General features: G+C 34.1%; 1 protein-coding gene across 3 annotated transcripts in view; it reads right to left on the bottom strand.

The window, feature by feature from the left end:
* Positions 1-14,671, bottom strand: part of LOC136025046 (autophagy-related protein 13-like) — a 108,009-nt gene that overhangs the window by 68,177 nt on the left and 25,161 nt on the right. For all 3 annotated transcript variants that reach the window (XM_065700721.1, XM_065700720.1, XM_065700722.1), the window contains 2 exons: positions 12,407-12,597; positions 8,366-8,555 (listed from right to left, as the gene is read on the bottom strand). In XM_065700721.1, coding sequence (XP_065556793.1) covers positions 8,366-8,555; positions 12,407-12,597 — 381 coding nt within the window. The remainder of the gene's footprint in view (positions 1-8,365; positions 8,556-12,406; positions 12,598-14,671) is intronic.

Raw genomic sequence — 14,671 nt, 5'->3', positions numbered from 1 at the left:
CTCCAAAGAAAAATACACCTCCTTAAAGTTCCTTCCGGAAAATTTCCAACCTCACAGAAAATGCCCCCCTCCGTAAAATTTCTTGTAGACAATGCAGCTCGAAAAATTATCCTTAGCATACTCTCATTTGAAAAAGACTTCGAAATCTAATAGTTTTTCCGATCACTCCGAGAATCCTCCTTCCGTGGAAGTTTTTTTCCGGAAATCAAATCACGCTGAAAATTTCCCCCGGAACACCTCCACATGCAAAATTGAGTTGGCAAAGAAAAAGTCAAAAAAAGAAAAAGAATTGTGTATAGAAGGGCTTCTTAAACTTTTGTAATTCCCGACCCCATTTATGATTGCGAGTTTCTTAGCGACCCCAACAAATATAAAAGAAAAATAAATCAATATTTTTTGATGATATATTTATTAGGTAACAATATACATATGCATATGAAAATATATAAATTTAGAATTCGTTTTGAAACATATAAAATCTAAAATTGAAATTTGCACAAAATGTTTTTATTATAGTTTCAAAAACAAAAGTGGATTCTGACCGTCTTAATCAAACAGTTCGTGGTAACGAACTGTAGTAAGGAGCGACCAGGCTCAATAGTAACCGAAACTATAAAAAATGGAATTTTGATACCAATAGTTACATCAAAAGAATGACATTTTAATGCTGATTTTAAATATATAAGTTTCATCAAGATTAGTCTTACCCATCAAAAGTTACGAGTCTGAGGAAATTTGCCTCATTTTAGAAAATAGAAGGAAACACCCCCTAAAAATCATACGATCTTAACGAAAATCACAACATCAGATTCAACGTATCAGAGAACCTTATTATGGAAGTTTCAAGCCCCTATCTACAAAAATGTGGAATTTCGCATTTTTTGCCAGAAGACAAACCACGGATGCGCGTTTATTTGTTTTTTTGTTGTTTTTTTTTCCCAGGGGTGACCGTCTCGACTCAGTGGTCCTAGAATGTCGCGAAAGGGCTCATTCTAATGGAAATTAAAAGTTCTAGTGCCCTTTTTAAGTGACCAAAATAATTGGAGGGCACCTAGGCCCCCTCCCACACTCATTTTTTCCCCAAAGTCACCGGATCAAAATTCTGAGATAGCCATTTTATTCACCATAGTCCAAAAACTCAATAACTATGTCTTTGGGGACGACTTACTCTCCCGCAGTTCTCGTGGGAGGGGCTGCAAGTTACAAACTTTGACCTGTGTTTACATATAGTAATGGTTACTGGGAAGTGTACTGACGTTTTCAAGGGGATTTTTTTGGTTTTGGGGGGATATTTGAGGGGGGAGGGTTACCGGGGAGGATCTTTCCATGGAGGAACTTCTCATGGGGGAAGGGACTTTCAATAGAGGGGGCGCAGGATTGTATAGCATTATTTAAAAAAAAACAACGAAAAAATTAATATGAAAATTTTTTTCAACTGAAGGTGAGAAGCAGCATTAAAACTTAAAACGAACAGAAATTATTACGCATATCAGGGGTTCACCTCCTCGTAATACCTCGCTCTTTACGCTAAAGTATTTTTAGTAATTTCAACTATTTATTCTACGGCCTTTGTGATTCAGAGTTCATTCTTAAGGAATTGGGACGAAATTAAGCTTTAATGTAAAGAGCGAGGTATCGACGAGGGGTGAGCCCCCTCATATAGGCAATAAAAACATACGAATATAGAAGTTCGCTACGTAATTTAATTCGTAAGTTACGTATATTTTTTACTTATGAAAACGTCCGTAAAAAATTATAAGTTATAGTTGCCTTTTTAAGTAATCAAAAAATTGGAGGACAACTAGGCCTCCTCCCTCGCTTCTTTTTTCTCAAAATCTTCCGATTAAAACTATGGAAAAGCCATTTAGCCCCAAAAAATTAATATACAAATTTCGTTTTAATTATTTATGTGCGGAGAGCCAAGATCAAACCATGCATTAATTCAAAAAGTCCAGAAATTAAACAAAAAAACAAGTTTTTTTAAATGAAAGTAAGGAGCGACATTGAACTTAAAACCAACAGAAATTCCTCCGTATTTGAAAGGGACTTTTCCTCCTCAACACCCGCTCTTTACGCTAAAGTTTTTTACTGTTTTAAAATGTAGAGTTAAGAAAAAGAGTCAATCTTTAGCGTAAAGAGCAAGGCGTTGAGGAGGAAAAGCCTCTTTCAAATACGGAGTAATTTCTGTTTGTTCTAAGTTTTAATGTCGCTCCTTACTTTCATTTTAAAAAACCTATTTTTTGTTGTTTAATTCTCTCGAATTTATCCAAGTAGTTGCGTGGTAAATATTAAATTAAAGTTTACGTTAAAAATTTAATGAGATGGATGTGCCTATTTTTTATTGGATAAGAAATCAAATCTTGGTGTAATGTTTGAAACTGCTGGACGTAAGACCTCTTCAACATTTTTTATCGCTGAACGATATTGGGATTTAATGTGTGTTAAAGCTGAGAAAGTAACTTCACATAAATGTGTGGTTTTGAATGGCAGAAGTACATTTAACGCCATATCAGCGATTGTGGGAGATTGAGTTCTAGTTCAGATCCAGAATTCAGTCAAGGCCTTTTTTTTGGAATTGTAGTTTTAAGTTTGAGTCACACGAAAGCTCAGCAAATTCCTCTTGAGCTTTAAGTGGCAGATGATCAATCTCACTTAAGCCAATCCAAAACGGCTTTTGAATCCATACTATTTTTTGTAAATCAATATTTAATATAAAATAAGTCCGGAACTGTATTTCTAGCGCTTTTAAGTGATCTACAATAATTTTTGCAATAAAAGTTTTACGATGAATTTTCTCAATTACAAAATTGTCGATACCGGAAAACATTTCGAACGAATTTTTTTCGACCCTACTTTTCCAAATCCTGATCTTTTTAATAAAACTTTCAATTTTATCGTTTGAAGTAAATATATCGCAATTTTTTTCTTGAAGAGACAAGTTAAGATCGTTTAACTTCGCAAAAATATCTGACAAATAACACAGCTTGGATAGCCACAAGTCATTTTGAAAAAAAACCCAGCAAATTCACATTTTCGTTCAGTTAAAAATATTTCGATCTCGTCCTTCAATAAAAATAATCTTTTTAAACTTTGACCTCTTGACAACCATCTTACTTCTGCATGTAATAACAAAGTTGTGTAGTTGGAATTCGTATCCTTACAGAGATTTGAAAATAAGCGACTGTTAAGGGCAAGGTTCTTAATCAAATTTATGACCTTAACAGCATCCTGAAGCACATCGTTGAATTCTGGTGCTACTAATCAATTAAGAAGCGCCCATAGGAGTTTTATATGCAGGGACTGTAAGATCCCGCCGGTCGCGAAAGGATTAAACTGACTAATTCGAAATAACATGCACTTCGTTCATAATCATACAATGGCTAAATGAAAATAACACCAAATGTTTATAAAGTTTCTTCAAAATAACACTTAGAAATTTCGTTGATAATATTTATCAGGATTATTTCGGTTTTAAGAGATTGACAAAAATAAATCGACATTTTTTATAAATTTCTATAACATCTTCTGATTCATAGTAAATTTATACAAGATATTATAATGATCGGAATATAAATACTGGTATAAACAGTCTTTCCGAACCAGAAGATTTTATGATACATTCATCTACGATGATTGTTATTTTTCTTTATAACAATAATCTTACAAGTTAAAAAATTTTTTTTGTTAAATTGTATTTTTATCACTCGCAACTCCATAATTTTGCTACGCGACCCCAAATGGGGTCGCGACCCATAGTTTAAGAAGCCCTGGTGTATAGGAATCCTGTCAAATCCCCCGGTGTAAAATTTTCCTAGAAATTTCCCTCCTCACAGAAAATTATCCCTATGGAAATCCACCCCAAACACAAAATCACCCCTACGAAAAACGTCTGCATACTTCACAGTAATAAATACTAGAAGTAAATGGGCTAATCTTATAATTAAAAACCTATCCCCAGGGACTGGGGGAGGGGGTCATGTTATCTCCATAGGCATAGTTTTGGGGCCTTTCAACTATACTGAAAAAAATGGCCATATCAAAGTTTTGGGTGGCCATCTCAAAAAGGGACCTGGGAGAAGGGCTAGTTGACCTCCAATCTTTTTGGTCATTTAACAAGGGTACTAGAACTTTTAATTTCCGTTCAAATGAATCCCCTACCAATGTTCTAGGACTATTGGTTCCATGCTATTATCCCTGGGGAAAAAGGAGAAAAATAAATAAAAATAAATACGCATCCACGATCTTTCTTCTGGCAAAAAATTATAAAATTCTATTTTTTTTTTCAGATAGGAGCTTGAAACCTCCACTTTTGGGTTCTCTGATACCCTGAATCCAATGGTGTTCTTTTCCTGAAGAATTTCAGGGTGTTTCCCTCTTTATAAAAAATCAGGCAAATTTTCTCAGGCTCGTAGCTTTTTATTGGTAACACTAATCTCAATGAATCTTATATATTTGGAATCATCACTGATATCAAAATTCCGTTTTTTAGGGTTTTGGTTACTATTGAGCCGTGTTGCTCCTTACTTACGATTGGTTACCACGAACTGTTTTATATCCTTTAGCTGTCAGGTATCGACTATATTTAAGAAATTGATATGCAACACAGGCATTTTTTAATTTGGGAAGGGCAACTTCGCATAAGACAGGGCAGGTAAACAAATAGAAAAAAAATCACTACCCATTCACTTTTGGCTTATAAACCTGGTCCTGGCATGCCAATAAATGTATAGCAGTTATGATCCAAGATTTCAGTTATTCATTTGTATTCTCCGACTGTCTCCTTAACCGGAGTTAATATATAAATATTCCGCTATATGCATATTAACACGGAGACATTTGGTTTCACTGAACTTGCCAAGATTTCTCGAAATCACAAGCTGAATTCGAAATTACGAAACACAAAATAATTCATACTTTGTGTTCTAAGCCTATCAGACTTATGAACGTTCGACAAGGCGCCGTAACCAGAAGAATTTGAGAAGGGCTTTCTGGGCATCCGGAGCCTCTATTATTTCAATTTGATAAATCCTATGAAAATCTTAACTAATTAATCGTATAAACGGACATCATAATGCCTTCCATAGGTACTCCCTCCCCCCCCCCAAAATGGAGGCTAAAATCCGATAAAAAAAAAGGTTCAACTATGACCTATGCTGAAAAAATTAAATAATAACCAAATTTAAGCTTTCAGAAAGGACCAATTAAACATGACGTACCTAAGACTTTGAATCAGTGAATTAAAATTTTCGCTGGATATCTTTTTATGAACAATTTTATCTCTTGATAGCAAGGTTTGACAGTTTTTGACAATCGGGTCGACAAGGAAATCATAAAAAAAAAAAAAAATCAGATCAGGATACCATTTGCTGGATGCCATCTGTCTTGTAACCTAGCAATGAAAAGACATGTTTGAGACGAGGAGCACCTTAAGAGCATTGGCTTGTAGTAAGATTATAGAAGGAGCTTCTCCTCTCATCAATGTTACAAAACCAATTAGTATAAGCCTAGCAACACCAAAATGAGTGTGCTCGAACCTTGGACTTAATTTGAACTACAGTCATCTTCAAGTGTCTTACCCTCCGTGGCTATAAATACTCGAAACGTTTTGCCCTCGAACTCTAGTTGACTTTCCGAAACTCCTGTTTAAGACCGTATCCAGGGAAGAAGGTTATTGAGTTTGTCCCCTCTCCTCAATTGTTTTGTCTGGATCTTAAAAATGTAACAGAAAGGCATTTGTATAAATTTTTGCAACATTTTTTTTTAAGTTTTTTTTTGTAACACCCCCTCCCCCGAACAAAAACATGGATAAGTCATTGTTCTTGTTACTGAGGAGAGCGAGCACATAGTCACTCAAATTTGTTGGTTATTTCACTAATAGATCTTTAGAATGTTGCAAAAAGGCAGTCTTAGGATCAAGACCGTATCCAGGGGGGAGGGGTTTGATCCCCCTCCCTCCGAAAAATTTGTCTGATTCGTAAAAGCGTAACAAAAATGGATACAAATAAGTTTTTTACGCGTTTCTTGATTTTTTTTTTTGTCTAAACCGAATGTACTTAGAGGGAGATTTGGCTGGTAAAAATTTGCTACGATTCCGGAGCACCAACCAGTAGAACAACTCGACTTCGCTAAGTCAAAAATCCGAAACAAGGAATCCTCCTACATGATTAATTCAACGTTTGACTGAATAGTCAAACAGGTTATTTTTGGAATAGCTAGTGAAGTCAAATTTCAAGCAGCTATTGAGAAGTGTTGCCTAATAAATATAGCAAAACCAAATTTGATTCATTTTAGCATCCTTTAAGTTTTTCTTTTTGCAATCCTAATTAGACAATTTTTTGTATCAATGCCGTCCAAATCAAAACTTATTCCCAAGAAAAACAAGTTTTGAGAACTTGTAGATGCTTATTGGGAACAACGTGAGAAAGCTAAAGAAATGAAAGAGCTGGCAACTTGAGAGAGCTGAATAGAGTGAGAAATTACGCGCTTTCAGGCTGTATTTTCTAAGCAGACATACTTTCTATATTGGAAAAAAATGACGATTGTAATTCGTTCCGAATTCTTAAAAATCTAAGAAGTTATTTGTCTATCAAAATATTACTTCAACTGAACAAGATTGGCCACATAATGAACCAGTGCAAAGAAAATTCACTCAGAATGACGACGGTGCTACTATAGAAAATCTGTCAGAATCAGACTCGGTGTTTAAACTATCAAAGCACCAAACATGTTTCTACTCTGCTACCTACCCGTCAAACAAGGTGAAGTTGACAATCCAATCTGGTCTAAACGGTTGAAACACGTATTAGGGATCCTACAATGGAGATGTCATGGAACTTAAATGGTAACCTTAGTGTTAAGATTGCCACGGTAGAACAATTTTGTAATTATTATCAAAAAATCATTTATAAGAGGAAAATTTTCGATCTACTAACAGTAGAAAACTACTAGACAAAGTGCAATAACATGGGATTCACTTTATGCTAGGAAAAAATCCCCAAAAACAAGGACACCCCTCAGGTGAGGTTCAACATTAATATGTAGACACAGTGACTCTGAATCGTAAACAAAATCTGATCAATTTGTTGATATATATATATATATATATATATATATATATATATATATATATATATATATATATATATATATATATATATATATATATATATATATATATATATATATATATATATATATATAATATATATATATATATATATATATATATATATATATATATCGGACTAATTAAAATGTGATGGTGATATTATAAAAACCGTAAATTTGTTAATCTGCAATGCGTACGCTTTACAACGGAGCACATATCATGAATTTTAGCAGACTTTAAATCAAACCGTCTTTATCTAAAATCAAGATTATGTTTTATATGCAGGTAACTGGTACATTGGGCCTCTATCGTCTTCGGGAGGCTGAGTCGCGTCTGAAAGAAGCCGATAATTAAAAGAGCTACAAAAATGAAGATCTTTGGAGCCTCTCTCTTCAAAAATGAAGATCTCGACAGGATCTGTTCGATCCTGTTGTGCGGATGTGAGACTTGGCCTGCAACTGCATCTGTCCAGCACCGTCTCGATACTCTTCAATCTAAGGCGCTCCGGAGAATTGAGGTAATCCGATGAACAGACTATGTCTGCAATGACCACCTACGAGGTGTGACTACCCAGTCGCTCTTTTCACACCAGACTGCCCAGCAGACACTTCGCCAGTTCAAGCATCTTCTGCACATGGTTGCCACCTGTAGTGCGAAAGTGCTATTTTAGCACTGTTTTATCATTGTAATACTTTAGCACGTGCTCAGGGTTCGAATAGCAAGAAAGTGCTATTTTAGCGCTATTACAGTAAATTTTCTGACCATAGCACCGAAAATCGCTGTGCGACAAGCAAATTTGGGCAGTTGTAGCACTTTAGTAACTGAGGTGATTGCAACCCTCCTTCTGCAGCTGCCTGCCAACACTCTGGTTCTGATTCTTTATGACTCTGACCCAATCAATAGGGGCTGGAAACAGTCCAAGACGAAGTCCCAAGTTCTGGTGGAATGATAGTCTCGGGAAATTCCTGGACCATACTAGAATTCCACTGTCAGACGTAGAGGCCCTCACTACTGGCCACCCCACGCAGCGAAGACTGACGACACTCTCAATACCACCCCAGCATGAGGATTAAGTCAAGTAGGTCAAGTCAATTGACTGATACATTACCTTATTGCTTAACGGCTTAACAATTCTTAAGCGCAATTTGAAAGAGGTAACGGCATTCCCTTATTTGTTAAAAATTTTCAGACATATCTACGTTCGCCTGAAATGAAGCCTCTTTAAATTTTACGTGCCAATGGAAACTATTGACTTACCTTACAGCAATGGCTGCTTCTCTGCACGATTTTGGACTACTTTCCGGTTGAAAATGATCACTTTTTATTAAAATAGGAATTTCTGCTTTATGAGGGCTGAGGGCTAAATGAGTCCGATATTCGACAACAGCACCTACTGTACCAAAAGGAGTCGCAACTTGACCAATTTGATGCAACTTTGAACCTTCTCCTGGAAACAGGAAAGATAAAGGATACTGCTCAGCTGTCATCTCTCAAAACCTAGTATCAGCATTTTTCAAGTTTTCGGCAAAACGTAAATAGTGATTTTTTTTTTGGAACTAGAAAAAATAGATAAATATATATAGTTTCGTCAGTAGATCTTTTCGAATTCCAATTTCTTTCCGTCTCTGCCTCTTCGTTTTCTCCTAAACATGTATACTATGTTCATGGATGTGAAAACTGTTTTAAGTCTGTTTCCAGCCCTTCAGATACTAGGTGATATCTAAAAAAGCATAGCACATAAAAAGAAAATTAACTGCGTCACTGGATTCGTCGTGCCGACATTGGGGGAGGTCCATTGTTACTTCGATATCGAATTTTTATGTAGATACTAAGTTTGATAGAGGACAGAGGAATTTTAGCAATAGATGAACTATGTGATATAAGGATATACGTGAAGCCATTAAAAAAAACAAAACATTTCCACTTTTTTTCTTTTTTTTTATTAATCACAAACTGTCGTTTAGTCTTTTCTCCCCTCTATCTTAAGTAAGCACAAAAGACGATAAATAAAGATACGAATGGCAAATAACAAAAACTACAGAAGAAGAAAATCTAAATTAAGAAAATCAGAGAAAAATCTGAAACAGCGTGGGTGGAGCTATAATCTGGGTTTTTACTTAAGGAAGTTTCGTTTTTTTTAGCAGTGGAATGAAAGATTTTAAGCCAAAGTGACCAATAAAAATAATAATAATAATAAAAAAACAAATCAACAACTAAGAACCAGGACTTTAGGACAGTGAAAAATGGAGCATAAAAGACGTATCGCCAATGGTTTTGTGTTCTCTGTGAAACAAGTAATTTTGTGACAAGTCTAGAGCGGAAATCTTTTATTATCTAAAAAAGGGAAAAGTTAAAGTTGAAAAACATGTTTTTAAGTGAAATTTTGAAACTTTAAGCTCCTTGAGGCAACTTCAGCCTAGATGGTTAGAACATTTTTTTCGAATTTTAATTCATGTGGGAAAAGGCCAAGGGAGGATAAATTAAAAAAATTAACTTATTTTAAATATTTTAAGGGCCACAGGATCAGTCTCAATCCTATGAGTAGACGTCTCCCATAATATGATCCAAAACCTTTCCAAATTCTTTCTTTGGGGCCATACCGCGCATGGACTGTCAACAGGAAGTCCAAGGGCCATTGGGAGACTCAAGGAATACATCAACAAAGGATATCAGCGCTATTCCTCATTCAGGTGGTAAGAAACTGATGAATAGTTTAGTGCCATTTCTCAGGAAATAAACGGACAGTGGCGGTTCAGGCCTCTCTTGCACCTTGGGAAAAATATTGATTACCCCCCCCCCCCTCTTCTGTCTCGCCAAATTTTAACAAAATTTCATTTACTGACGAAATTTTGCCAACTGTGTTTCTACTCTATTTAAAAAAAAAAAAAAATTATATTTCAAAATTACAAAATGAATATAACCGTTAGACTATTTATTTGAAATTTTGCGCCCCTAGAATTTCTGCGTCTGGGAATGGCACTACTTCTCTCTCCCCTAAAACCGCCTCTGTACACGGAACTAAATTGTGGTCATCTCTAGCGCCTGTCCTAGGATAAAAACATATACAAACGTTTTAGGAAGTTCCATACGATTATTTAGATGCAACAAGCTAATTAAAAAAAAAAAAAATTGTATCCATCTATGAGTTTGACTCACATCAATGGACTTTTAACCCATATTTAATATTTCATCAAACATCTATTTTTAACTTGCCTTCATACTTCACTATTCAGATTTATATTTATTTATTATAAGAAAAAAAATGTAGTAAACAGAGCAAGATATGCGAAAATATGAACCTTAAAAGCCCAGGGAAGGGCTTAAAATCACAATTTAAAGAATTAAACCAATTAACTGAACACTTCGAAATATATCTAAGCTGTGCTATTTGATTTTCCATTATCAACGTTTACTAAGATTAGATTTACTACTAAAAGCGACTATTTGATAACATTAGAATTTATTAAACAGTATTTAGATGGATTCGACTTAGATTTTATTAAATTCTTTACTTTAGAATTTTTGCTTTTGCTTTTTTTCGTTCATTTTTTATTTGAAGTGAAGTTTTACCAAAAGGCTTGTCGAAGGACCACTCTCAAAAGTAAAAAGAACATTGTGCATGAATTTCTTCTTTTTCGTCCTCTAAGCGGGTCAAGCTTGAGTGTCATGGCTACCTAAAAACATTGATCCCAAAACGAGAGCAACCCTTCGCCCTCTTTCTTAAGGGAATCCCTTTTTAATTTAAGAGTTACTTTCGATTGTATGATTGTATTAGAATACTGTTTTGCTTAATATGACGACAAACCTATTTATCCGCGATTCAGACTATGGAACTAGACTAAAAAGGCAACATGTTACAAAAAAGTCAGACAACCTTTGATCTAGGACCAAAATCCTAATATCAAGTAGCATATTCACAAACAGAGTAAATAATTTACGATAGAAAATTAGAAATCCATATCTGGGAATATAGGCAGGTCAATATATTTCAGTCGATATTTCTAGGTAGATACACATATCTTATTGTGATGACCAAATAGATCATCTTTAAGACAAAGAAATCCGTGAAAATAAATCTGATGTCGATATAAACAAGTTATATCCACATTGACACCAATAACCTCAAACCATCACTTAAAATTTTCCGCGATAGGCAACTTATTTCCAACAGTAGAACCCATTAGTTGTAATATTTTGTATACTTGGCCTACTTTTTTGTAGGCAATGTCAAAATTTGAAAACGAAATTCAATTACTCTTTTTCAAGCTTCTATTCTGAACAATAATTTAGATTTTATTAATTATTAATTAAACTTTTTACTAAATAAAAAATTCGATTAATTTGGCTTTATTTTAAGATAAAGATGTGTTACATTCAAATCTTGCGTTTTAGTATTTTTAGAGTTTTAGGATTTCTTAAAGGCTTATTAGTTTCTTTTTTTGACGCCTTTAAGATTAGGTTTCGCGTCTGGCTGCAGTAAAAAGCTATTTCCCGCTCTCTCCTTTTTTTTATCTTATTTTTTATTAAAAGATATAACATAACCTATAGATAGATATGTAATAAAGTGTTTCTCGTCCCCTGGACATGCTCTGCTACTTGACTGGTTTATCTATTATGTTGAATGTTTGATCTAAATAAAGGATTTAACAACAGTAGGCTTTTTTAGAGCGATTTATTGGAATAATTTTAAAGTAGCAAATATATCTGTAGAAGCTTAAATTCTAGTTGTATTCAAAATATATATCTTAGAATAATCACTTCAATAAGGAATAGCATATACACAACCATATACAATATTCAGGGATATTGAAATAAATTATATATCCTTTTTTGTTGTTCAAATTAATCGTTTAAAAATACGATCAGTTTACTTCCAATATTCAGTTGAATCACAAAAACGAAACTTTTTAAATATAGTGATAGCAACCAAACAATATGAAGAAAAAATCCAATTTATTAACAAAGTAGACCCCAAGAAAAGTACATGAATGAAAAAAAAAACTTGGAAAAAACGTAGGAATCGTTTCATAGAGGAAGAGACAGGGAAAAACAATTAGAAAACACAGGAGGAAAAATTCTACAAAAAGATAAAAAGTAAAGTACTCGTATTATTGAACAGCTTCTTTTTTTTAACTAAGGAAGTACTTAAAGAGAGTTTTTTTTTGTTCATGAAGAAACAGTTTCAGGATTTTTAAAGGAAAGAGACCTGAAGCCCCTTCCGTTCTCCTGCCCAAGTGCCTAGGTCAAAACTACTCCTAAGCAAAATAAATAATAAAATATTACAGAAAAACTAAATACCTAAAACAACTGAACTTTGATGACCAGCATAAACCCGGTAGCAGATAATATATGTGTCAGATCCTTGTCTTCTAGCCAGCTTGTAAGCAGGAACTGTACGAGTTACGGCCAATATAGACTTCAAGAGAGTGACCATTCGGTTATAAATCGTAGACGGAGTTGACATAGGAGGATCCGTATTTTCCGAAAAACTTGGAATAATATAAGACAAATTTGAAAAATATACGGCAAAAAGAGGCAAAACCTACAATTATTAAATTGACTTCTCTTAAAATTGATCACATTCTTCAACCCATTATTTAGATGGCACTGATAGTATTTTTGTATTCTCTCTCACTGCGTTACGGAGCAATTCAATTACTTTAATTTTTTTTCACTTCTTGCTCTCATGGGAAAAAACGTGATACGCTCTATTACGATACCTTCTAAAGCAGCCAAGAAGAGAATGAGAGCATAATCTAAAGTTTTTTAATTTTTTCGTTTTCAATTGATACAGTTTTATTATCATAAACATAGATAATATTGGAGATGCGAGTTAGAGTAGTAGCAGTACTAATACCAACACTATCCTCATTTTAGATGTTAAATCTGCAAGCTCTGTCGATTTCACCGCCATATCTCCCGCTTTTACATCCATCACTATCACGCCCATCTCCATGATTACTGTCCTTGTCACCCTAAAACTATGTCAAAATCTATAAAATGGTCTAGCCTCAACCAACATATACATAAAACTATCTCTCCATCTTCTTAATTTCACAATTAAGTCATGGAATTTAAAAGGGAAATAACATGTTTAAAAAGAAGTTTTGTTGAATTGACTGACATAATGAGTTCGAGAAAGTGAGTATCACAGATAAGTACCCGATCAGCAGCGTCAATTTACGAAAATTAGGGGAGGGGACAAGAAACTTCTTTTAAAATCCAAAGAGGGGCAATTGTGTTGTTTTTTAATTAAAATACAAAAAAGGCATTTTCGAAATATTATAAAAAAGACACTTCAAAATCTAGGATGGCGCAAAAAAATCAAGGGGAGCACATACCCCCTGCCCCACGCGATTGTACCTGATATGACCCTAAACTTTGAAAGAGGCTAAAAACGTACGTACAGATAAAGTTGAGGACTGAGGCCTTCTATTTGGTCCTCAAGTAGACAGGCTTTAACCTTGATAGAGTTCTATTTTCAATGAGACCTAACATTTCCCCCTTCCTACAAAATATATACCGTATAGGAAGCACGACTGATAATTTCCTGGAAGTTCGGAAATCAAAAGGGCTGTAGCACGTCTGCGAGTATACAGACGGTTTTGGGGGCATCAGTCCTCAAACTAAACATGTTATAATATGTATTTCTACCTATGATATGAAAATATGAAGCCTGTGTAGGAGTTCCAGGAACCCCCTCCTGAATGAACCTAATTCAAAATGAGTTTGAAATTTATGTATATAGAGAGGTTTTTGTTTTTTTTGGGTTGGAGAGGAAATTATGCCCTCAAACTATACCAATTTCAATACTAACTAAATAGTGATTTCAAAAAGATGTATTTTAGTCGAATTTTTACTAGATGTATCAACAAATTCAACTAAAGGAAGCAAAACCTGAAAGATCTTGATACAAAAGAGCTTATATTACTGTTAATTAGAAAAAAAAATTAAAAAAGGAGGTTTCCAAAGAAAATTAAAGAGCCATATTTAAACCAAAGACTATCACAAATAAAGTCATAGAGTATTTCAAAATTAAAAGATAATAAAACGAATGATTACACCAGTAAAAAATTAACAAGTACAGATACAAATGATTAAATTTTTTAAAAAGAACATAAATCCAACGAATAATCAATTGAAGCATAAAACATACAGAAATTACCAAAAATATAAATATGGCTACCAGACGGCAAACCTTCAAAAAGCCAGAGGAAAACGACCTGTATTAAAATATTACAATATTTTTTGCTAGTCATAACATTAGCAACAACACAACAACAACAACAAAAAATACTATAATAGATAATAAAGGTTTACAAATAAGAGAGCGCTATTTCTCTTCATCTAAATCCAATGAAAGGCATGAGGGTCATGTGGATTTTACTGAAAATAATCTGTACAGTGTGGTTTTTATATGTCAAAGCATAAATAAACAAAACATCACCAAAATAATCAAAATTACCAGAAAGAATTACTAAAAGCAGACAGAATGTTTAATAAACAATGAGATTAGTTCCTGGTGTCTCATAAATTTTTGATTTCTCAATTTTATTATTAGAA

Source organism: Artemia franciscana, chromosome 3 (assembly GCF_032884065.1).
Source record: "Artemia franciscana chromosome 3, ASM3288406v1, whole genome shotgun sequence".
NCBI classification, from domain to species: domain Eukaryota; kingdom Metazoa; phylum Arthropoda; class Branchiopoda; order Anostraca; family Artemiidae; genus Artemia; species Artemia franciscana.
This window is presented reverse-complemented; position numbering and strand designations above follow the sequence as displayed.